Below are 22,688 nucleotides of genomic sequence, written 5' to 3' on the forward strand. Positions count from 1 at the left end.
GTGGGGAGGAAAGGGGGAGGTTTCTTTCCTGGCTTCCAAGCCCTGCGACTCTATGGCTCCGCTTCAAAATGCCCAGCCAATGAGCAGCGGCGGAGAACGGAAAGGGCGGGGCGGCGCCTGCGCAAAGCCAGCGGCGCGGAGTCCACGTGTGTACTGGAGGGGGATTCGCTTCTTTGCCGGTTGCGGGGATCACCATGTCTTGGCTCTTCGGGCTGAACCGCGGCGGCGGCGGCAGTGGCGGCGGCGGGGACGCGGGTCCTGGAGCTGGGCTACCCCCGCTGCCTCCTCCGCCCGGCGGGGGATCGAAAGAAGGGACAGGCGAGGGGAGCCGCCCCAAGGACAAATGGAGCAACTTCGATCCCACCGGCCTGGAACGCGCTGCCAAGGCCGCCCGAGAGCTCGACGCTTCCCGTGAGTGGGAGGGGCGGGTGGATGGTGGGGTGGATCCCCTCTGGTGGATCCCTTCCCTGGATCCCCCTCTGGGAGAAGGCTCGCTGGATCCGTTGCCCCGATTAACAGGAATCCTTTTGCTGGATCTTAGTGGATCTAGCTTCACTGCGACGACAAAGCTCTGGCAGGAATCTGCCACGAGAAAAAAATCCCACTGGATCCCCGTGGCTGGTTGTGAATGGCGAATACTGGTAGTCCTCGACTTACGACCACAATTGAGCCCACAGTTTATGTATTGAAAAGTGAGACGTTTCTTAGTTGAGCTTTGCCCCGCTTTACGACCTTTCTCGCCCCCCCCCTTTGTTAAGCGAATCACTATGGTTGTTTAAGTTAGTCGCAGGGCGGTTAAGTGAATCTGCCTTCCCCCGTTGACTTGGCTAGTCGGAAGGTCAAAAAAAAGGTGTGGGGGAGGAATCACATTTATTTATTTATTTATTTTATTTCATCAAGCTTGTATTAGATAACAGATATATAATATAAACATGATTTGGAATCCATGAAATGGACACATTAGGACAGGGACGGTAGGCACGTTGGTGCGCTTATGCACTCACCTTATCACATGACCCTGCAGAGCTCATAAATAGGTGTCAATTGCGGGGCATCTGATCACGTGACCATGGGGATGGTGCAACAATTGTAAGTGTAAAAACCGGTCCTGAGTCTTTTGGACTTTGAACAGTTGCTAAACGAACTGTTGCAAGTCAAGGACTACTTGTACGGAAGCTCTTGGCTGGGATCCTTTCCCATGATCTGGTGACAGTGGTGTGTGTGAAGTCATCTAATCCCCACATCGCTGTCAAACTATTTAGTAAGACTGTATGAATGGTATTCTTTTCATCTTTCCTATTACCTATCTCCTTTTCTACTCATGACTTTGTTGCTCGTATATTTACCATTCATATTGTTTTATTTAGTTTCCTACTACGATTTAGGTTGGTTCTATCACTAAGTGTTGTATCTCATGATTTGTGAGGAATGTATATTTTGATGACTATGATCGTGATTTATTGCTTATAGCTTTTACGTATAATGAGAGCTTACGCACAGAAGACAAATTCCTTGTGTGTCTAATCACATTTAGCCAATAAAGAATCTATTCTATTCTATCTCAATGGTGGACGAGAAACAGATTCCACAATGCCGAATCTGCACACAAGACACTCCTTGTCTCAAACAGCTTTTTTGCAGCCTTGCTTCCAGCCACCCAAGGCACTTGAGAATACCAGCGACAGTGCCCTTTGACCTTCTAGCTGTCACGTGATTTTCTTCAGAAGCTTCTATTGTGTCTTTTGCCCCTGAAAGCAAAGTCAGGAGGGGCTGACCAAAAAGAGTTTTTAACTCAGAGGATAAGACGCTGAGCTTGTCCATCAGAAGGTCAGTGGTTTGGCGGTTTGAATCCCTAGCGCCACGTAACGGAGTAAGCTCCTGTGACTTGTCCTAGTTTCTGCCAACTTAGCAGTTCGAAAGCATATAAAAATGCAAGTAGAAAAATAGGGGCCACCTTTGGTGGGAAGGGAACAGCGTTCCATGCGCCTTCAACATTGAATCATGCCAGCCACATGACCACGGAGACATATTCGGACAGCGCTGGCTCTTTGGCTATGAAACGGAGATGAGCACTGCCCCCTACAGTCGGGAACGACCAGCACATATGTGCAAGAGGAACCTTTATCTATTTTTAGGAGGGGCTGAAATTTAAACCAGGAAAGTGCATCCTTTTGAGTGAAAACTAGAGTTTTATTATTTCTCTTCCTTCTGGCAATGGACAAGCCAGAATCTCTGGTTCGGGCAACATTGTGTTATTTCCAGCAAGGCCTATCTGCAAATAGTTTAACCATTAGGCAACCAGAATTGCAATGAATTATCATGGGCAAAATCACTGTTAGGTGGAGAGGAATTTATTATTATTATTGTTGTTGTTGTTATTATTTGCTGGAAAACAACTGATGGAATGATATTTTCTTTTCAGGACATGCCAAGGAGGCCCTAGGTTTAGCTCAGCTACAGGAACAGACACTACAGCTGGAGCAGCAGTCTAAATTAAAGGTGAGCAAAACATAGAAATTCAGGCTGTGCTATTAATCAGTTGATTCCTCTCCCCCCCCCCACCTTGTTTGATCATTCTTCATATTACATGTTAAGACTGTAGAACAGGGGTCACCAACCTTTCGGACCTCAGGGACCACTAAATTTATAATTTTAAATCCCACATACCACTAATGATCTGCCTAATGACCGGGTGGGCGTGGCTAGGTAGTCATGTGATTGGGTGGGCATGGCCAACTCTACTCACCCTCCCCTGTCAGACACTCCTCGCCTGCCCGCCCAGGCTCCAACAGGAAGCAGTTGCTGGAGCTAAGCAGCCCCCAGGAGAAAGAGTTGGCAAAACAGCTCATTTCAAATTGGATCTGACCGAGAAGGAAGCTCAGCAGAAGGACCTCACTGAGAACTAGGAGCATAGGTTTTCTAAGCAGAGGGAAGACCTGCGGGAGTGCAAGGCCAGGGATCGGCGCCTGGAGGCTCAGCGGGCTGAGATGGTCAGCCAGTTCCAGGCCATGATGCAGTCCCACTGGAACGAGGCCCTCCGGCTCTTTGCCACCAGCGGCTCTTCCCTCTAGCCTTCGCCCAAAGCCCCCCCCAGGAGGCTGAAGCAGACCCCAAGTTGGAATTTCTGCCCCCCTCCGACCCCCACAAAAAGACCCCAAAGAGGGAGACTTTCTACAGCAACACAAGCGTTCATTGCACATATCTGGCCCAGGGGCTGTAGTTTGAGAACCCCTGATTTAGTGCAATATAAAAAATGCAAATATTTTTTCTGAGGACCATCAACATTTCTTGCGGACCACCAGTTGGTGATCACTGATCTAGAAAGAGTGCAGAGAAGAGCAGCAATGATGATTAGGGGCCTGGAAGTTAAAACATATGAAGAACAATTGCAGGAATTGGGTATGGCTAGTCTAGTGAAAAGAAGGACTAAAGGAGACAGGATAGCAGTGTTCCAATATTTGAGGGGCTGCCCCAAAGAAGAGAGAATCACACTATTCTCCAAAGCATCTGAAGACAGGACAAGAAGCAATGGATGGAAACTAGGAGAGAAGCAGCTAGGACTAAGGAGAAGTTTCCTAAGAGTGAGAACAATTAATCAGCTTGATTTCAGAAGTTATGGGTGGTCCATGGGGGCTTTTAGGAAGAGATTGGACGGAAATTTATCAGAAGTGGTGTAGGGTTTCCTGCTTAAGCAGGGGGTTGGACTAGAAGACCTCCAAGGTCCCTTCCAACTCTTATTCTGTTATTTGTGAAGATTCTCACCTTGATGTTGCAACTTGGCTTTCAGTAGATCAAAAGTGCCAGATTTTACCTAGGGCACTTCTAAGATCGCCGTGATCCAAGTCCCTGCCTTTAGATTAGAGTGAGGCAGCTTTTTCTTCCTGCAGGACGGTTCTGTAATTCTTCCCAGTTTTTCTCCTTGTCCTTAGGAATACGAAGCTGCCGTAGAACAACTGAAGAATGAACAAGTCCGGATACAAGGAGATGAGAGGAGGAAAACCCTTAATGAGGAGACAAGGCAGCAGCAAGCGGTAAAATGCTACCTTAACAACCGTGTTCCTAACTTAACAACTGCACTGACTCACTTAGCAAATGTGGCACAGAAAAATCGTAAAAGGGGACAAAGCAATAATTACATTTTGGGCTCAATTGTCGTACGTTGAGGACTACCTATATCAGGAAAACAGATTGTTTCAATCTTAAATTCAGCTCGAGTGAAGTTACAGTCTTCTGTGTCTGAAGAGTTTTAATTCTCAAGACCCCTTTCCCTCTTTCCTCTTAAATATCACTCAATTCCCCCTATGTCTGTTTTTATCTTAAAGAGAGCCCAGTACCAGGACAAATTAGCTCGGCAACGTTACGAGGACCAGTTACGACAGCAGGTTGGTCCTATTTCTTAAATGCGGGGAGGGAAGGTTGAAATCCCAGAAGGGGGACTATCTACAGCCTGGTACATCTGTGGAGTGGTTTAAAAAAAAAGATACGGTAAATAGAAATGTTGCTCACACAGATCCTTCATCTGGGTTAGTTAAAAACCCTTTGTGAGCAAGTGGAATTATTATTAGAAATAAAATGGAACAGAGAAAATTATTCTGTATGAAAATTATAAAAGTCGGGATTGCTGAAATGCCGCCCCGAGAACCCATCAGAGAAAGCAAATAAGCAAGGGCAACAACGGAAAGGAGGAAGGACGAGGAGGGAAAGGAAGAAAGGGTAAAAGCAGAGGAAGTAAGGGAGGGGAATTAGGAGGAGGAGAGAGGGTAAGGAGGAGGAGGAGAGAGGAGTGGGAGAAAGGGGGGAAAAGAAAGGAGGAAGGAGGAGGAGGGAAAGGAAGAAATGGTGAAAGCAGAGGAAGTAAGGGAGGCGTAGGAGAGAGGGGAAGAAGGAGAAGAGAGGAGGAGTGGGAGAAAGAAAAGGGGAAAGAAAGGAAGGACGAGGAGGGAAAGGAAGAAAGAGTAAAGCAGAGGGAGTAATGGAGGGGAAGTAAGAATAGGAGAGAGGATAAGGAGGAGGAGGAGGGGGAAAGAGGGGAAGAAGAAGGGAGGAAGAACGAGGAGGGAAAGGAAGAAAGGGTAAAAGCAGAGAAAGTAAGGGAGGGGAAGTAAGAGTAGGAGAGAGGGTAAGAAGGAGGAGAAGGGGAAAGAGAGGGGAAGAAGAAGGGAGGAAGGAGAGGAGCAAAGAAGAAGGCAGAGAACGGAGGTTGAGGAGATGGAAGGAACAAGGTTGTTGCAAAATAGATGGAGGTGTAGGGTGGCAAGAAAGTGACCCAAACTGTATTCTATATATTTTTAAGAAAATAATGATAGAGATTAATGATGAACAGATAAATGTTAATAGCAATTGTAAGAATGTGTATTTGTGAATGACTCTGAAGGGGGGGGGGGAAACTAAAAAAAACCTTTGGAGCAAAGGGAGGTGGTGGCCTGCGGTGTAAACAACGTGGGGGGGGGGAAATATACTCAGTAGATGAACATAAAAACATATATTACTGCTGTTTTTAAGGGGAATAGAAAATCAAGGAGCAAGTTCTTTTAAGCCCAGCGGCTTTCCCCGTTGTCTGCAGACTGAATTCTGTTCTTCTCCCCCAGCAACTCCTTAACGAAGAGAATTTGAGGAAGCAAGAAGAATCGGTCCAGAAGCAGGAAGCCATGAGGAGAGGTAGGAGAAGATGGCAAAGGGGAATAGCAGGGCTTCGGGCCTACCAACAGAACTTTAGAGTCAAGATGCAAAAGCTAAAGAGAATGGAGAAAATACCGTGTTTCCCAGAAAATAAGACAGGGTCTTATTTTCTTTTGCCCCCCCCCCCCCGGAAATAAGCGCTTGGCCTTATTTTCGGGGAGGTCTTATTATTTTTGAGGCCCCTTAACCTCATTCCCACAGATCAGCTGATCCAGAGAGGGCCAGAAGTTCTGTCTCTGTTTCCTAGCGTCGCTGGGCCTCCCGCTTTTTTTGCGTCCGCCACTAAGAGAAGGCACGGTAGCTAGGGTTTACAGAAGCGGCCTCCTCGAGGCCGATTTATGTGGATGGCAGGTGAATGGGGAGGGGGGGCATGTTCCCCCACCCAGGAAATGGCAGGGATCGGCTGCGCATGCATTTAAATATTTTATTGGAGGTCTTATTTTGGGGGGGCAGGGCTTATTTTAGAGCATACGCTCAAAAGCCCGATTGGGCTTATTATCCGGGGGTGGGGGGCTTGTTTTGGGGGAAACAGGGTATTAAAGGGAGGAGGGTAGAATCCCCAAAGAACAGGAAAAGTTGGGAAGAAAATAACCAGTAAATAAGGGATGGTGGGTGGATTTTTGAGAAAGGGAGAAAAATAGATGTTTCCCCTCTCTGCATATGCTACATCAGCAGTTTTTAGCCTTGGCGCCTTTACGAGGTGTGAACTTCAACTCCCAGAATTCCCCAGCCAGCATGCAGAGCCATGATAAATTACCTTTCTGTAGCTTTTCATTCTGGGTGGGAGGATCAAATCTCTCGCTCCTCCACCAGCATGAAAGAACAACACTCTACATCCTTGTTCCCCAACCCCCGGGCCGCGGACCAGTGCCGGTCCGTGGATCAATCGGTACCGGGCCGCTCGAGGAACTTCAAATCATTTCACTGTGGCGGGCGGCCGAGGCACAGAGCATTGCGCCCTCCCAAGCCCGCCCATTGTGTGACAATAGCGAATGAAAATTCGCTATTGTTACACTGATGCTCCTCCTGGCCAATCGGAGCGGGTCCTCCCGCTTCCTGATTGGCCGAAAGGCAAACCTCACGCCATTGGCCGAAAGGCAAACCTCACGCCATTGGCCGAGGAGGAGGCGCCACGGGAGGACTGAGGACTCGAGGTCGGAGACGCGGGGACTGAAGACAAGCTGCCGTAAGATAAGTGCACGGAGGGGGGGGGAGTCAGCACTATCAAACGGAAAGAGGAGCAGCAGTGGTTTTATTAGAATGCACTCTCATTCACCCAGGCCTATTGCACTTATTTAGGTCAACAACTCCTGGGTCGAATGTGTTTGTGCGGGTTCAGGCATAAGTGCACGGAGGGGGGGGGGGTTCTCTGCTATTGAGGAGACTCAGCACTATGGCGCAATGATCTCTGTATTGAAAGGGGGAATGCTGGGGCATCTCTGTATTGAAAGGGGCATGCTGCCATCTCTGTGTTGAAAGGGGCACGCTGCCATCTCTGTATTAAAAGGGGCACGCTGGCAACTACGTTCGAGACAACAACTCTGCCGGTGTTCTGGATTAAAGTCATGGCAGAATACCCTGAGATTGCCACCACAGCACTTAAATCCCTATTGCCATTTCCGACAACCTATCTGTGTGAAGCGGGGTTTTCTGCAGTGACAGCAACCAAAACAAAGCAACGGAATAAACTGGACATAAGCAACACACTTCGGGTGTCATTGTCTCCTATTACCCCCAGATGGAACCATCTCGTTGCAAAGAAACAAGCTCAGGGTTCTCATTGATTTGGCATTCTAGTGAGTTAAATAAAATAAATCACTTTATATTCATTTTTTGGTGTAGCTGTATTTTATTTTGAAGGCATGTTTAAATACAATTAAATTAAAATTATTAAATCAAAACAAGCGGGCCACGGAAAAATTATCAAACATTTACCGGTCCGCGGCGATAAAAAGGTTGGGGAGCACTGCTCTACATAATACAACACAATACAATAGCAGAGTTGGAAGGGACCTTGGAGGTCTTCTAGTCCAACCCCCTGCCTAGGCAGGAAACCCTATACCGTTTCAGACAAATGGCTATCCAACATCTTCTTAAAGACTTCCAGTGTTGGGGCATTCACAACTTCTGGAGGCAATTTCTGTTCCACTGATTAATTGTTCTAACTGTCAGGAAATTTCTCCTCAGTTCTAAGTTGCTTCTCTCCTTGATTAGTTTCCACCCATTGCTTCTTGTCCTACCCTCAGGTGCTTTGGAGAATAGTTTGACTCCCTCTTTTTTGTGGCAACCCTTGAGATATTGGAACACTGCTAAATGATAAGTGACATAAGTGATCTTTGGGAAAGGAGGTTGAACTACAACCCCCATCTTCCCCAGGAGCATCCCATAATCCTTTGCCAGTGGCTGGTTGGAAGTTTGAAGGCCGTTGCGAAATCCCCCCCTCCCCCCGACACCTTCCCCACCCCCCATCGATTCAAGCTCTCGGTTTTCTTCGTAGCAACGGTGGAGCGCGAGATGGAACTGCGACACAAGAACGAGATGCTGCGGATTGAAGCGGAAGCCCAGGCTCGCGCCAGGGCGGAACGGGAGAACGCGGATCTCATCCGGGAACAAATTCGGCTAAAAGCCGCCGAGCACCGTCAGACTGTGTTGGATTCCCTCAAGTACGTTTGTGTCGTGGCCCGCCAATTGAGCGGGCAACAGATTTGGACAGTGAGGAGGTTGGGGAGGAACCTGGGCCAGTCCTGGAGTCTGGGGAAGGCTCTGACAAGGGCTCTGTGTAGAGAGGGGGCCAGGACCGTCTGACAGTTATCAGCTGCCTTCAGAGTCAGACAGCAGTGAGGCAGACGAACAGCTGGAGCCTGTTCCCAGTGTGCGCATGTGCAGAGTTGCCAGACGAAGGGAACAGCTAAAGAACGGGTCGACTTGGGAGTAAGGCGACAGGTGGGCAATGAATGGTCCCTCCCAGAGGGAATAAAAGAGGAGCGAAAGGGGAGTGGAGCTTGCAGGAGACAATTAGTTTGCTTAATTGGTTCGTGACTCTCCAAGACTCCTTGCCACGTTTTGCAGAGATCGGCCTGGCAGCTCTCCAAGCCAGATAAGGTCTGTGACTGTAAATCCTCCCTCGAAAGACTTTGCTGGATGTAAATGAGCTGAATTCACAGTAAATCAATAAAAGGGCTTTTTTGTCAGGACAAGGAGTTGCTTTGTGGTTTGGGGAAGCCGAGGTCAGAACAACTAGGCAGCAATGGCAAAATTAACAGCACTTATGTTTAGTCCGATTGAAAGAAAAATATCTTCCACATATATTATCTGGACACGCCACTTTTTAAAACATTTGCTCTTTTCCTCTTTAGGACAGCTGGGACACTTTTTGGAGAAGGGTTCCGTGCCTTCGTTACTGACTGGGATAAAGTAACAGCCACAGTAAGTCACCTATCAAATTTAGATCCCACAACCAACTCATCATAACCAATTAGAGACCAATGCAAGAGTTAACTTTCTGCCAGAGCTTCAGGCAAATCGCGAGGCTGATCAATAAATCTTTTAACACAGCCTGGGCAATGCCACCAGGGGGAAACCATTCTGACCTAGGCTTCCCCAGCAGCACGACGGCAAATCCTCGTCTCAATAAGCCCCTTTTATTTAATTGACAGTGAATTCCTCTCCAGCAAAGTCTTTCCTCTCCCACAGTCTTTCAAGAGAGTTCATAGTTACCAACCTTGATCAGGCTTGGAGAGTGGCCAGGCTGATTTCTTTCAGACTCCGCCACAATACCTGGCAAGAATGCAGGAATGAACTAATGGTCTCCTGCAAACTCTCCTCCCCTTTCGCTCCTCTTTTATGTCCTCTGGGAGGAGCTTTTCACCGTCCACCTGTGGCCTTACACCCAAGTTGACCGCTGTTCTTTGGCTGTTCCCTTCGTCTGGCAACTCACACTGGGAACAGGCTCCAGCTGTTCTTCTGCCTCACTGATGTCTGACTCCGAAGGCAGCTGATAACTGTCAGACGGCCCTGGCCCCCTCTCTGCCTCTGACATAGAGCCCTCATCAGAGCCTTCCCCAGACTCCAGGACTGGCCCATCTTCCTCCCCAACCTCCTCACTGTCTGAATCTGCTGCCGGCTTGGCGGGCCGCTGGCTGGCCACGACACTGAGTTTGTTCCTTAAAAAAAACCTCACATTGTTAGAATTGTGTGTGGTTGAAAAAAAGATGTGAAAGCATTGCTTTTCTGATTTGTGGCAGGTGGCGGGATTGACTCTGCTGGCCGTTGGCATCTACAGTGCCAAGAACGCCACTGCTGTGGCTGGGCGGTATATCGAAGCTCGCCTGGACAAGCCCTCGTTGGTGCGGGAAACCTCTCGTATCACCGTCCTCGAAGCACTCAAGCATCCCATCAAGGTAATTTTTCTGCCTTTGAGATAGGCCAAGTTAGGAAACACGCTGCCTTTCGGAAATGCCACTTTTATTGGGTATGAGAACGACTCTTAAAAGCCTTTGTAATGGGTAGAAGGAATAACCTTGAGGAACAGGAAGAAGAAGAGCTGTGTTCTGACCGAGGCTTCCCGAGAATCTGAAGCAAATTCCATATCCTGACAAGAATTGACTGTGAATTCTGCTCATTCACATCCCTCAAAGTCTTTCAAGGGAGGATTTACAGTCACAGACCTTATCTGGCTTGGAGAGCTGCCAGGCTGATATCTGCAGAACTTGGAAGGAGTCTCGGAGAGTCACGAACCCATGAAGCGAAGTAATTGTCTCCTGCAAACTCCAATCCCCTTTCGCTCCTCTTTTATTTCCTCTGGGAGGGGCCATTTATCGCCCACCTGTGACCTCACTCCCAAGTCGACCCCTGTTCTTTAGCTGTTTCCTTCCTCTGGCAGCTCTGCGCATGTGCATACTGGGAACAGGCTTCAGCTGTTCGTCTGCCTCACTGATGTCCGACTCTGAAGGCAGCTGATAACTGGCATATGGCCCTGGCCTCCTCTCTGCTTCCGACACAGAGCCCTCAGCAGAGCCTTCCCCAGACTCCAGGACTGTCCCAGGTTCCTCCCCAACCTCCTCTCTCTCTGAATCTGCTTCTGGCTGCTGGCAGGCCACAATAATTTGCAATCAAGAGTGGTCAGATAAAAGAAACCGGTGTCCTGCCCAGAACTGTAACCCGAGGAAACGTCTCGGGAAGAAGGAGCAGAGAAGCACATTCAGACTTGCAAGAATTGGCTACTGTAAACCTATAATGAAAATAGCATTAGCTTGTGTGTCTTTGCTTTCCAAATTGAGAGACTGACGGCCTGCTAGAATTTTTTGACAGCCCGTCAGACAATAATCAAAGTGGGATTCTTCAGAGTCTCTTTCTCGCTTATCCGTCGTCATATGTTGTCCCTTAATAGATGATCGCCCACCTTCTCTCTAGCCATTCCTTACAGAGGATAACTCCTCCTGTCTCCTTGGCTTTCTAGGTTGGGAAGCGACTGGCCAGCAAGGCCCAAGACGCTCTCGAAGGGGTCGTTCTCAATGTGAGTATTAACCAGAGTTGGTATTCACTTGTTTCAGAGTCCATTGTAACTTCAAACAGTCGCTAAACGAACGGTTGTAGGTAGAGGACTACCTATACTAGAAAGGTCTTTCCTTGCTCGCATTTGGTCGGCTGGTTGGAAAACCAGGTGCAGGATCCAGAAATAAGACTGAATGTCAGGGTTCCAAATAGCTTCCAAAAGTAAATCAGAGTCCGAGGCAAAGGATTCCTCAAAGTTCCAATTTATTAAGAGATCCATGTTGGCACATCTGGGAAAACCCGAATCTGAAAGCTTCTAGGTTTGCCCACCCGGCTGAAAGTTCAAGATCTTGCCCCCACAACCCACAAATCTATCCCATGGTCCAATCTCCCACTGCCACGCTGACAGCTTCCACCCATCCGGTTCCTGCCTGGTGCAGAGACAAAGGATGACCTTGGCTTTCTAGAAAGAATGTTGTTATGGCTACTTATCACCCGTATGATTCTCCCCCTCCCATTTTTCCACCATAGAAAATGCATAGTAGAATAATAGAAAGTGTGGCAGGCCAAAGATCCAAAAGAAAAGATGGCTTGAAGGCCTGACTCTGAACTTTCCACCTGCCGAGCCTTAATGCTTCTTTTGTGGGGGGTTGGGTCCTTTGCAGCCGACGCTGGAGGAACGGGTGCGAGACATAGCCATTGCAACCCGGAACACAAGGAATAACAGAAGCCTCTATCGGAATATCCTCATGTATGGACCTCCAGGAACGGGGAAGACTCTTTTTGCCAAGGTAATGCCCCAGTTTTATCATTATTCTGTCAAACCCTAACCTGAAGATCTTCTAGTCCCATGATGGCAAACCTATGGCACTTGTTGATCAGAAAGTCGGCAGTTCAACGGTTCGAATCCCTAGTGTGGGTAACGGAGTGAGCTCCCGTGACTTGTCCCAGCTTCTGCCAACCTAGCAGTTCGAAAGCACGTCAAAAATGCAAGTAGGAAAATAGGGACCACCTTTGGTGGGAAGAGAACAGCGTTCCGTGCGCCTTTGGTGTTGAGTCATGCCGGCCACATGACCACAGAGACGTCTTTGGACAGCGCTGGCTCTTCAGCTTTGAAACGGAGATGAACACCGCCCCCTAGAGCCAGGAACGACTAGCACATATATGCAAAGGGAACCTTTACCTTTATTATCTAGCCACTGATAAAATACATCCCATGTTAAAAAATATTCTCTTCCTTGTGCTTTTTAGTGTCAGTCTGTCCATTTCTGCACCGTCCAATTATAACCACAATTATAGTTTATCCCCTCTCACAAAGTTACATCACGTTCTCTTTCTATAATCTGTAGTTGTCAAAATCATAAATCATTAAGTTCGTTTCTTTTAACTCACCAAAAGTTCATAATCGGATTTCATACCAGATGTTCTGAATGTACCAATGATCTTCATTCACCCCTCTTTTCTCTTTCTAGAAATTAGCCATGCATTCTGGCATGGATTACGCCATCATGACAGGTGGCGATGTCGCCCCTATGGGGCGCGAAGGTGTGACCGCCATGCACAAGGTCTTTGACTGGGCCAACACAAGTCGGAGAGGGTGAGTTGGATATGTAAGATGGAAATCAGGAGCATTTGTTCTCACGAGGGGGAGCAAATCTCTCCGTAGCAAACACCATTGTTTTTCTAAAGTAATCCTAAAGGATGATCCAGTTTAATAAGCTCCTATTTGGATACCAGCTGAAGGATATGGCTTCAGTTCTGTAAATGTAGATCAGGGGTGTCAAACTCAAGGCCCATGGGTTGGCTCCGGCCTGCAATATTGTTAGATCCAGCCCATCGGGCCGTCCTGGTCTACCCAGTCCGAAGAGGAAAGATTAGGCCAGCGTAGCTTCAGCCCGGTCTACCCAATACGAAGAGGAAACATACCAGCAGTTTGGGGAGTGGCATCAAGCTGGCCACGCCCACCCTGTCGGCCACACCTACCCGCCTCCCCAAGTTCAACCACAGTCCTTATGCAGCCCTCAGTGAAATCATCTGCTTTTAAAAAGAAGCATTTCAAAGTCTGCCTATTAAACTTCTTTATAGCAATGTTTGCAGAGTCAGATTTCACCAGACCTTAGCCAATCTCTTGCTTGTGGCCTAAAATTCAGGGAGGAAGGCTTCAGCCTGAATTTCACTGATTGTGACTCCCAAATTTATCTATACCTTCCAGCCAAAATCTTCAGCTCCTTGCCGTGGGTTTCAGTTCTGTTCAGCATATACCTATTTTCCCTTTCCAGACTCTTGCTGTTTGTGGATGAAGCCGACGCATTTCTGCGTAAAAGAGCAACGGTAAGCACTCGTTCTCCCATCTGCATGCTCGTTCCTGGTTACAACTGGGCCGGTCAAAAGCTTTTTCATTTTGATTTGATTAGTGAGCCCGATAGTTAATACCCGTGTTTCCCCAAAAATAAGACCCTGTCTTATTATTTTTTTGTCACCAAAAAAGGCATTGGGGGGTGGGGGGAGTTGTCCGGTGACTCACATCACTTGCGCGCATCGCCCCCCGACTTCTTTTTCACTATCAGAGGCCTTAGGAACTTCGTCCAGCAAGACTTACCTGAAGGCCTCTGCAGCCAATAACAGAGCTCCGAATAAATCTGGAGTTCTCTTATCGGCTACAGAGGCCTTGAGGAAAGCCTTGCCGGCTGCAGCAAAAGAAATGGGCCGAGGTGTGTGAGGCCTGGTTGCAACTACCTGAAGGTAAGTAGTAGGGCAGCTCCACCCCCTGCCCATCCCCACCCTAGCTTGATTTTTACCCGTGCACCCTGGAGTGGGCGGGATCTTAATTAGGGCTTATTTGGGGGGTTGGACTTATATTGGGTGCATGTGCAAAAATCAAGCTAGGTTGTATTTTCAGGGAAACACAGTAATACATTGCAGTTTGTAAAAGCACCCCTGATTCTGTTGATCAGAAAGATTGGCAGTTCGAATCCTAAGCGCCGCGTAATGGGGTGAGCTCCCGTGACTTGTCCCAGCTTCTGCCAACCTAGCAGTTCGAAAGCACATTAAAAAATGCAAGTAGAAAAATAGGGACCCCCTTTGGTGGGTCGGCGTTTAGTCATGCCAGCCACATGACCACGGAGACGTCTTCAGACAGCGTTAGCTCTTGGGCTTTGGAACAGAGATGATCAGCGCCCCCTAGAGTCAGAAGCGACTAACGAGGGGAACCTTTACCTTTACTACTTAATTACCCACACCCCTCAGCATAATTAAGGCACTCCAACTGGTTCAAGTTAGTTTTTCTAAGCAGGCTAGTCATGGAGTAGAGATGGGGAGATCAGGAGGGCAAGAACTGATATTGGGAGAGATTGGAAGACCTGAATATGCAAAGCCTTAATAAAGGAGAATATTTGTAGCTCAGGGTTGAAATGAAAAGTCCTTGATTGTCTCTGAGCTTGGTTGGTGGTTTGTTTGATTGGTTTTTTGCAGATGTTTCATTACTCAAACTACACTACATTGCCAAAAGTATTCGCTTACCCATCCACATAATCAGACTCAGTTGTGAGCGAATACTTTTGGCAATATAGTGTAGGTAGCATCAGCAGGTTTTGTTTTTTTTAAATATCATCGCTTTAGAAACTTTAGAAAGCCAGCATAAGAAGGGGTGGAGAGAGATGCGTGTGGGAATGAAGAGCAAGGTTGGGATTTAATTTGGATTAATTGGTGTTTCCCCAACTTTGCTTCTCCCGGCAGGAAAAAATCAGCGAGGACCTACGAGCGACACTCAATGCTTTCCTTCATAGGACGGGCCAACACAGCAACAAGTAAGAGAGTTCCCAACACAATAAAGTAACAGAGAGTGCTTCGAAGCGATGTTTCTCCATCTTGACAGCTTGAAGGTGTGTGGACATCAACTCCCAGAATCCCCCCTAGCCAGCCTTCTAGAACAGGGGTCTCCAACCTTGGCAACTTTAAGCCTGGCGGATGTCCACTCCCAGAATTACCCTGGGAATTCTGAGAGTTGAGGCCCGCCAGGCTTAAAGTTGCCAAGGTTGGAGACCCCTTCTCAGAGCATCTTAAGCTCCAGACAGACACCAGGGGAAAAGGTCACACCTGTGATGTAAGAAACTGGGTTTATTCAGCCGGACTCTGGCTCACAACGACGTCATACAGCAGCAAAACGGTCAGTAAGCAGGTCTGTTAGCAAAGTCTGTTTGACGCGAAGTCAGCGCTGGGAGCTTCCGCCTCCCAGTGCCCTTAAGTAGGTGAGCCACGCCTCTTCCCAGCGCTGGCCTCGCTCCGGTAGACGGCACGCACCGAAGCTCCTGCCTAGCCAGTTGTCGAGCCAGAACAGCTGTGCCTCACGCTGCCACACCTCGTAGCAGATCCATGACTATCCCTGCCGCCGCCGAAGTTGCCGAGCCGCCCATGGCTAGGAGCGGACGTCCTTGACACGCCTACCCGCCACACAGCTGACTCGTCTCCATCGCTGCTGCAGCTGTCCCGCCTCCCCCCCTGTCAGTGGTGCTCCGTGGTCACAGAGAATAGCAGTCCTGACATCCCCCGTCACCAGTTCTCCCTGCCCTGCTGTGGCGAGCCCGGGACCTGGCTTGACACCCCTGTTCTAGAAGATCAATTTACTGTACAACCAGAATTAGTTCTGGTGTGTTGGGTTGGTCTCCTCTCTCTGAGAGATGGGGAGAATTGGAGATAACCCTGTCTCTGAATGGGAGAGAGATTTGCCTTAGAACCAGTTTTAGACAAACCACAGATGTGTCCCAGAATCCTAGAGGGGGGAGAGACCTTAAAAGATCATCTTGTCCACGCACTGATTAGTGCCCTACAACTTCTGTAATGGCCTCCCTGCCTTTGCTCCTTTAGTACCAAATGCTCACAGGATTTCAATCGGTCCCACTGGCTGGGAATCATGGAGCTCGGAACGCCAGATGGACAGCTTTAGTTATTCCTGGAGAAGATTTCAAGGGGAGATGTTCCGGCTTGCCACCAGAGGCTCAAATTAGACTGCCTATAGCAATAGCACTTAGACTTACATACTACTTCACAATGCTTTGCAGCCCTCTCTAAGCGGTTTACAGAGTCAGTCCTTATTTTACCCACCTCGAAAGAATGGAAGGCTGAGTCAACCTTGACCCGGTCAGGATCGAACTCCCGGCAGTGGGCAGAGTTAGCCTGCAATACTGCATTCTAACCACTGGGAAGGGAGGAAGGAAAAATAGCAATAGCTTATTGTATATACCACTTCACAGTGCGTTATAGCCCTCTCTAAACAGTTTACAGAGTCAGCCTCTTGCCCTCAACAATTTGGGTCCTTATTTTACCCATCTCGGCAGGATGGAAGGCTGAGTCAACCTTGAGCCTGGTGAGATTCAAACGGCGAAGTTGCATGCAGCCGGCAGTCAGCAGAAGTAGCCTGCAGTACTGCACTTTAATCACTGCGCCACTGAGGCTCATGTACTATATATCTAAACCCAGAGTCACCGGATAGTAAGACGGGCAGCATATCATTGTAATTAAATTAAAATATTTTCTGAGCTGTTAAATGGTCCAAAGTTTGCAAGAGATCTTCTGCAAGACCTTTTTAGAGGAAAAATATTTAAAGAATATTACAATTCTTTGAAACTCCAGCTTTGTCCCTGTGTGTCCACACATCACCATTTTTGTTTTATTATCATTAACCATACAACTCATCTTAAGGGTTTGGGTTTGCATTTCTAACAAGCAGGATGCTTTCGGTAGCCGCCCTCCATCCAGGATGCCAGTTGCCAACCTCGGAGAATTCCTAAGAGGAAAACAACAACGTGAAGGAAAATCTTGATTACCGTGTTTCCCCGAAAATAAGACCTTTTGACCCCCGAAATAAGCATTTGGTCTTATTTTCGGGGAGGCCTTATTATTTTTGAGGTGCAGGAGGCAGCAAGTGTGGTCACTCCATGGCTGCTGCTCTGTTGCAATATTTTCAGGGGAGGGCTTATTTTAGCGCATGCCCTCAAAAGCCTGATTGGGCTTATTATCCGGTGAGGTCTTATTTTGGGGGAAAACAGGGTAGCATTGGGGGAGGGGAAACAGCACATGTCTACAACGGGTTAAATTGTTCCCTTTAATTGTCACCGGGAGCCACAAGTGTTATCAGGAGGGGGGGGGAGTCTAAAAGTGGCCCCCAGGAATTGAACGTTGAATTGCAATTATCCCCAAAAGTGCTGACTCCTCACAGATAGTAGCTTGCCATCAAAAAATTTGTTTCAATTCACAATGCACCATTAAACCAAAAGTGGCGGCGGCGGCAGCCTTAAAAAAAAAAAAAACCAACCCAAAAGCAACACCATTGTCCAAGAAGAGCCTGGGGAATGGAGACACGAGAGAACTGCCATAAAATCGAAGGATGGGATGTGCCTCCACTTCCTGCCATTAAGGGAACAATGATGCCATCCTCCACTGCCTCAAGAGAGGGATATTTTCCAAGATCTTGGGAGGTGATAGTGCTGCTTGACGGTGAGACCACACTTGGAATACTGTGTCCAGTTTGGGTCACCACAGAAAAGTTGGAACAGTAGTCGGCAACCTCGAACACTCAAAGAGCCACAAAGGACCTAACTGGAAGCCCCGCCGTTCAATTCTGGAGCTGACCGGAAGTCCTCTTCCCCCACCATAGAGTCTCCTCCTAGCGTGGCGTCTCTTTTTCCTCTGCCTGTCCTAACCAAAAAACTGATCAATTGTGGAGCTGACTGGAGCCACGGAGCCGCAGCAGAGGGATGAAAGAGCCACATGCGGCTCCGGAGCCACACGGGTTGCCAACCCCTGCCCTAGAAAGAGTGCAGAGAAGAGCAACAAAGATGATTAGGGGTCTGGAGGTTAAAACATAATTGTGGGAACTAGCTCCATCTAGCCTAATGTGTATGTGAGTATCATGGTTATCCTTTGAGAACTGAATGCAAGGAAATTTCAATTTAATGTATACTGTTGAGTGTACGTTCATGGTGACAATTAAGCTTTTATTTTGTGGGTATGCCCTTCTCCAATTCTCAGTCGTCTTTTTCTTCCTTGCAGGTTCATGCTGGTCTTAGCAAGCAACCAGCCAGAACAGTTTGATTGGGCCATCAATGACCGGATTGATGAGATGGTCCACTTCCAGCTGCCAGGTTTAGACGAGCGGGAGAGATTGGTCCGAATGTACTTCGACAAGCACATCCTCCAGCCAGCCACCGAGGGCAAGCAGTTAGTACAGAACTTGATGTTCTTCCTCTGGTTGCTAATCGTAAGAGATATAGGGGGTGGGAGCCAGGGATGAAATGCTACCAGTTCGGATCAGTTCGCCCGAACCGGTAGTAAAAAATACTACCGGTTCACCTGAATCGGTATTTTAAAAAATGCTACCGATTCGCCTGAATCGGTATTTTAAAAAATGCTACTGGTTCGCCTGAATCGGTATTTTAAAAAATGCTACCGGTTCGCCTGAATCGGTATTTTAAAAAATGCTACCGGTTCGCCTGAATCGGTATTTTAAAAAATGCTACCGGTTCGCTTGAATCGGTATTTTAAAAAATGCTACCGGTTCGCCTGAATCAGTATTATTAAAAAATGCTACCGGTTCGCTTGAATCGGTATTTTAAAAAATGCTACCGGTTCGCCTGAATCAGTATTATTAAAAAACGCTACCGGTTCGCCTGAATCGGTATTTTAAAAAATGCTACTGGTTCGCCTGAATCGGTATTTTAAAAAACGCTACCGGTTCGCTTGAATCGGTATTTTAAAAAATGCTACCGGTTCGCCTGAATCGGTATTCTTAAAAAACGCTACCGGTTCGCCTGAATCGGTATTTTAAAAAATGCTACTGGTTCGCCTGAATCGGTATTTTAAAAAACGCTACCGGTTCGCTTGAATCGGTATTTTAAAAAATGCTACCGGTTCGCCTGAATCGGTATTCTTAAAAAATGCTACCGGTTCGCCTGAATCGGTATTTTAAAAAATGCTACCGGTTCGCCTGAATCGGTATTTTAAAAAACGCTACCGGTTCGCTTGAATCGGTATTTTAAAAAATGCTACCGGTTCGCCTGAATCGGTATTTTAAAAAATGCTACCGGTTCGCCTGAATCAGTATTTTAAAAAATGCTACCAGTTCGGGTGAGCAGGTAGCATTGTTTTACTACCGGTTCTGGCAAACGGTGCACATGCACGCGTGAAGCGAACCGGTAGCAGACATCAGAGCATTTCAGCCCTGCTGGGAGCCACAGAAAAGGATTGCAGATTGGGCTCTGTCCTTTTCAAGTTCATTTCTGATTCTAATACAGCTAGTCCTCGACTTGCGACCACGGTTGAGCCCGAAATTTCTTTTGTTGAGTGAGCCTTGCCCCATTTTACAACTTTTCTCGCCACAAGTGAATCATGGCCATTCTTAAATTCGCTAATCTTTTAAGTGAGTTGTGCCACATTGTACGACCTTCTTTTGCGACAGTTGTTAAGTGAATCACTGCAGTTACAGAAGGGAGGCTAGGGCTCATACAATCCTGGGACGTTGCGACTGTCATAAATATGAACCAGTTGCCAAGCATCCAAATTTTGATCATGTGATCACAGGGATGCTGCAGCGGTTATGGGAAAACCAATCATCTCTTTTTTTCAGTGACATTGTTAATTTAGTCACTGAGTGGTGCGGTGGCCTAGAGGTGGAGCTCTCGCCTCATAATCAGGAGCCTGTGAGTTCGATCCTAGGTAGAGGCAGATATTTCTCTCTCTGAGCATACTAAGAATATATCTGCTGAACAAAACTCCACATTGGTGTCAGGAAAAGCATCCGGCCAGTAAACACTCTGCTAACTCCATTCAGTTGCCCTGACTCCACCCCGCAAGGGATGATAGGGTCGTTCAATGAAGATGATTGTTACTTCAGTCACTAAAGGAACTGTTGTAAATCAAGGACCACCTGTAAAACTTCGTTGTAGAAGAGCAGGCAAAGCTGGGGGTGGCGGAGTGAAGCTTGTCACCAGCTTAGAATCGCTGCGTTCCCACAAGCATCCACCTAAGAAATCCTGAATCTTTGCATCTGACGTTGGGCGGCAAGCGCAGAGTATTTTTCACCCCAAATGAGGAACCACCAGAGAAAATAGGAAGCATGGAGAACACAACCCCAAATTAGGGCTCTGGAGAGGCCAAACCGTCTGCCTCCTCCTTCCCCATACGGCCAGCAGGCTCCGATTTCCCACCGAGTGGAAAATTAAAAATGAGAAACGAATGAGGGGGAGAGGGGAACAAAGGTTTTCCTACGGTGGATGATTCATCTGCTTTCTTCTTCTTTTTGTTTGGCACCCAGGCGCTTAAAACTGGCCCAGTTTGATTATGGGAAAAAGTGCTCCGAAATTGCCACGCTGACGGAAGGCATGTCTGGACGGGAGATCTCACAGCTTGCGGTGGCTTGGCAGGTAAGGATCAAAAAAGGGACCCTGTTTGGATCCCCTGCCCCATCATCCTGAGCCTAGCGACGAGAGTTTTGTGGAACGGAAAGGAACCACAATATTCTTGCAGTCTTGCTAAAAACCAGCATGATGTTTCTTTTCATTGACAGTGGAGAAAATTTGCAAAGGGTTCTTCGTATACCGATCTCCAGAACCTTTCTCATTCTGGCAGCTAGCTTCTACATCTGCACATCTAAAATCTTGTCCAGAAAGCACAGCAGACAGTTGCCAAGGGGCTTGGCTTTCTCATATTAGAAAGGTGCCTTGCTCAGTCTGTGTGGCCTCCGGCCCCTCCAACAGCTGAATCAGAGGAGGAGGCATGGGAATCAGTGTCAGCCTCAAGGCAACCTGAGAACTCTGAGGGGGAAGAGGGGATGGAGCTGGCAGAGAGAGGGAGAGGGAGAGGCAGAGCATGGGCCATCCATCAGCCCTCAGTTGGAGAGTCAACAGCCCCCAGGCCTGGAGGTGGCTGATGAGGAAGAGGAGGAACAGATGGGTCCAGTGCCTGATGCGCGGAAGGCAGAGGAGAGGAAAGCAGTGGAAATCTATAGGTCGGTCCTTGGGGCAAAAGAGCCACCACTGCTAGTGAAGCCCCATCCTAGTTCTGTAGATAAAGGCAGGGAGTGGAGATGAATTGGATGGCAGACAACTATTCATCTTCTGGACGGATGGACTTGTTAGCCTGCGAGAGAAACTTGTTTTCTGGGGCTGCTGGAACTCTTAAAGGAATCTTTTGAGTTCATGTCAGACGGTTTGTCGTGTTTAGGAAGCTGGGTCACAACAGTCTTGACTAGTGTCAATACCGGTGGTGCTCTGAGAGAAGAACTTATTCCTCCAACTTGAAGATCTAGTCAATGACTCGTTTAATTTTGCGCTCCGCTCTTTTCTGTGGCCATGGAAAAGCATTTGTAACAAACAACATGGATATAATGGTACTGTACGTGAGAATGCCCTGGAAGGAAGAGCCGCAGATGAGGCATTTGACAGGACACTGTCATAAATGTGAGTTAGTTGTCAGGGTAATGATTTAAGAGCTGACCAGCTGTTATGATGGTGTAATGCTGGGACTGAGTCAGCAAGATTTTTGGGCTGATATCACTTTAAGAGCCTATAATTAGAAGAGCCCTGTTGGGGTGTATCTCCTCTCCGTGTATGCTTCCATGCTTTGATTGCTGTTTGTTTGAGGTCTGACTAAAGGATGTGTATGTATATATTCTTTGTAGATAAAACCATGATTTAAATACAAACCTCTGTTTACCGTATTTGCTCCTGGATTGCCTCACATCGTTACACTGTGCGCGCTCTGACAGTCAGTCCAAATTGTAAATCATGTGACCATGGGGATGCTGCAACGGTCATAAGTGTGAAAAGGGGTCATGGCTTACTTTTTTCAATGCCGTTCTAACTTCACTACACGATGTGTTGTAAGTCAAGGACCACCTACAACTTCAAACTAGGAATAACCATGCCTTTTCCCCTCCCTAGGCCGCAGCCTACGCCTCGGAAGATGGTATCCTGACAGAAGCCATGATTGATAACCGCGTGGCAGATGCGGTTCAGCAGCACCAACAGAAGATGGAGTGGCTGAAAGCAGAAGGCATGGAGGCAGGCAAGAACCAGCCACTGCCACTTACGCTGGGGAAGACTGCATGAAGGGCCTCGGAAAAGGGGGGTGAGAGATGTCCCAGACCTTTGGGTGGGATTCAGAGATGAGGGGAAGGCCTAGCGCCATTGGAATCATGCGGAGGACAGAATCGAAAGTCCGGCGTCTTGAAGGAGGCCGGGGGGTTGGTTCTGAGTTCAGGAACCTTAATTCCCTTGATTTCTTTTTCTTAAAAAACAGACTCCTGGAATAATTAATGGCAAGTGGGTCTGTATCACACAAAACAATATATTAAAAAGAGAATTCCTTTGCCAAAGGACAGCAGCCTTAACATTTTGCATCCTGGTTTTTATTGATTTGGACCTACCAGTTGCATTCCTCTTTTAGAAGGTGAAGAAGGACAATTTCGTTCAGTAGAAGCCGCTGCAGGGAAGGTCTACCCTTCTCCCTCGGCATGGTGTGAA

General features: G+C 47.7%; 1 protein-coding gene across 1 annotated transcript; it reads left to right on the forward strand.

Moving 5' to 3' along the window:
- The first annotated feature begins 124 nt into the window (after positions 1 to 124).
- On the forward strand, positions 125 to 22,555 carry LOC309393607 (ATPase family AAA domain-containing protein 3-like). Its single transcript, XM_081956006.1, has 16 exons — positions 125 to 411; positions 2,423 to 2,499; positions 3,930 to 4,031; positions 4,323 to 4,382; positions 5,589 to 5,658; positions 8,177 to 8,342; positions 9,036 to 9,105; positions 9,924 to 10,079; positions 11,138 to 11,194; positions 11,838 to 11,963; positions 12,645 to 12,769; positions 13,452 to 13,503; positions 14,908 to 14,978; positions 18,220 to 18,387; positions 20,480 to 20,588; positions 22,107 to 22,555. Exons 1-16 carry the CDS (start codon positions 195 to 197, stop codon positions 22,272 to 22,274), a joined length of 1,794 nt encoding a protein of 597 aa, XP_081812132.1. The 5' UTR covers positions 125 to 194; the 3' UTR covers positions 22,275 to 22,555.
- The last annotated feature ends 133 nt before the right edge of the window (positions 22,556 to 22,688 follow it).

This window comes from Natrix helvetica (assembly GCF_964273705.1).
Source record: "Natrix helvetica genome assembly, chromosome: 5".
Classification (NCBI taxonomy): Eukaryota; Metazoa; Chordata; class Lepidosauria; order Squamata; family Natricidae; genus Natrix; species Natrix helvetica.

Coding starts and splice junctions, on each gene's coding strand:
- LOC309393607 (XM_081956006.1), top strand. CDS start 195: ATGTCTTGGCTCTTCGGGCTGAACCGCGGCGGCGGCGGCAGTGGCGGC. Junction 9,106..9,923: donor GGGATAAAGTAACAGCCACA/GTAAGTCACCTA, acceptor GATTTGTGGCAG/GTGGCGGGATTGACTCTGCT. Junction 11,964..12,644: donor GGAAGACTCTTTTTGCCAAG/GTAATGCCCCAG, acceptor TTCTCTTTCTAG/AAATTAGCCATGCATTCTGG.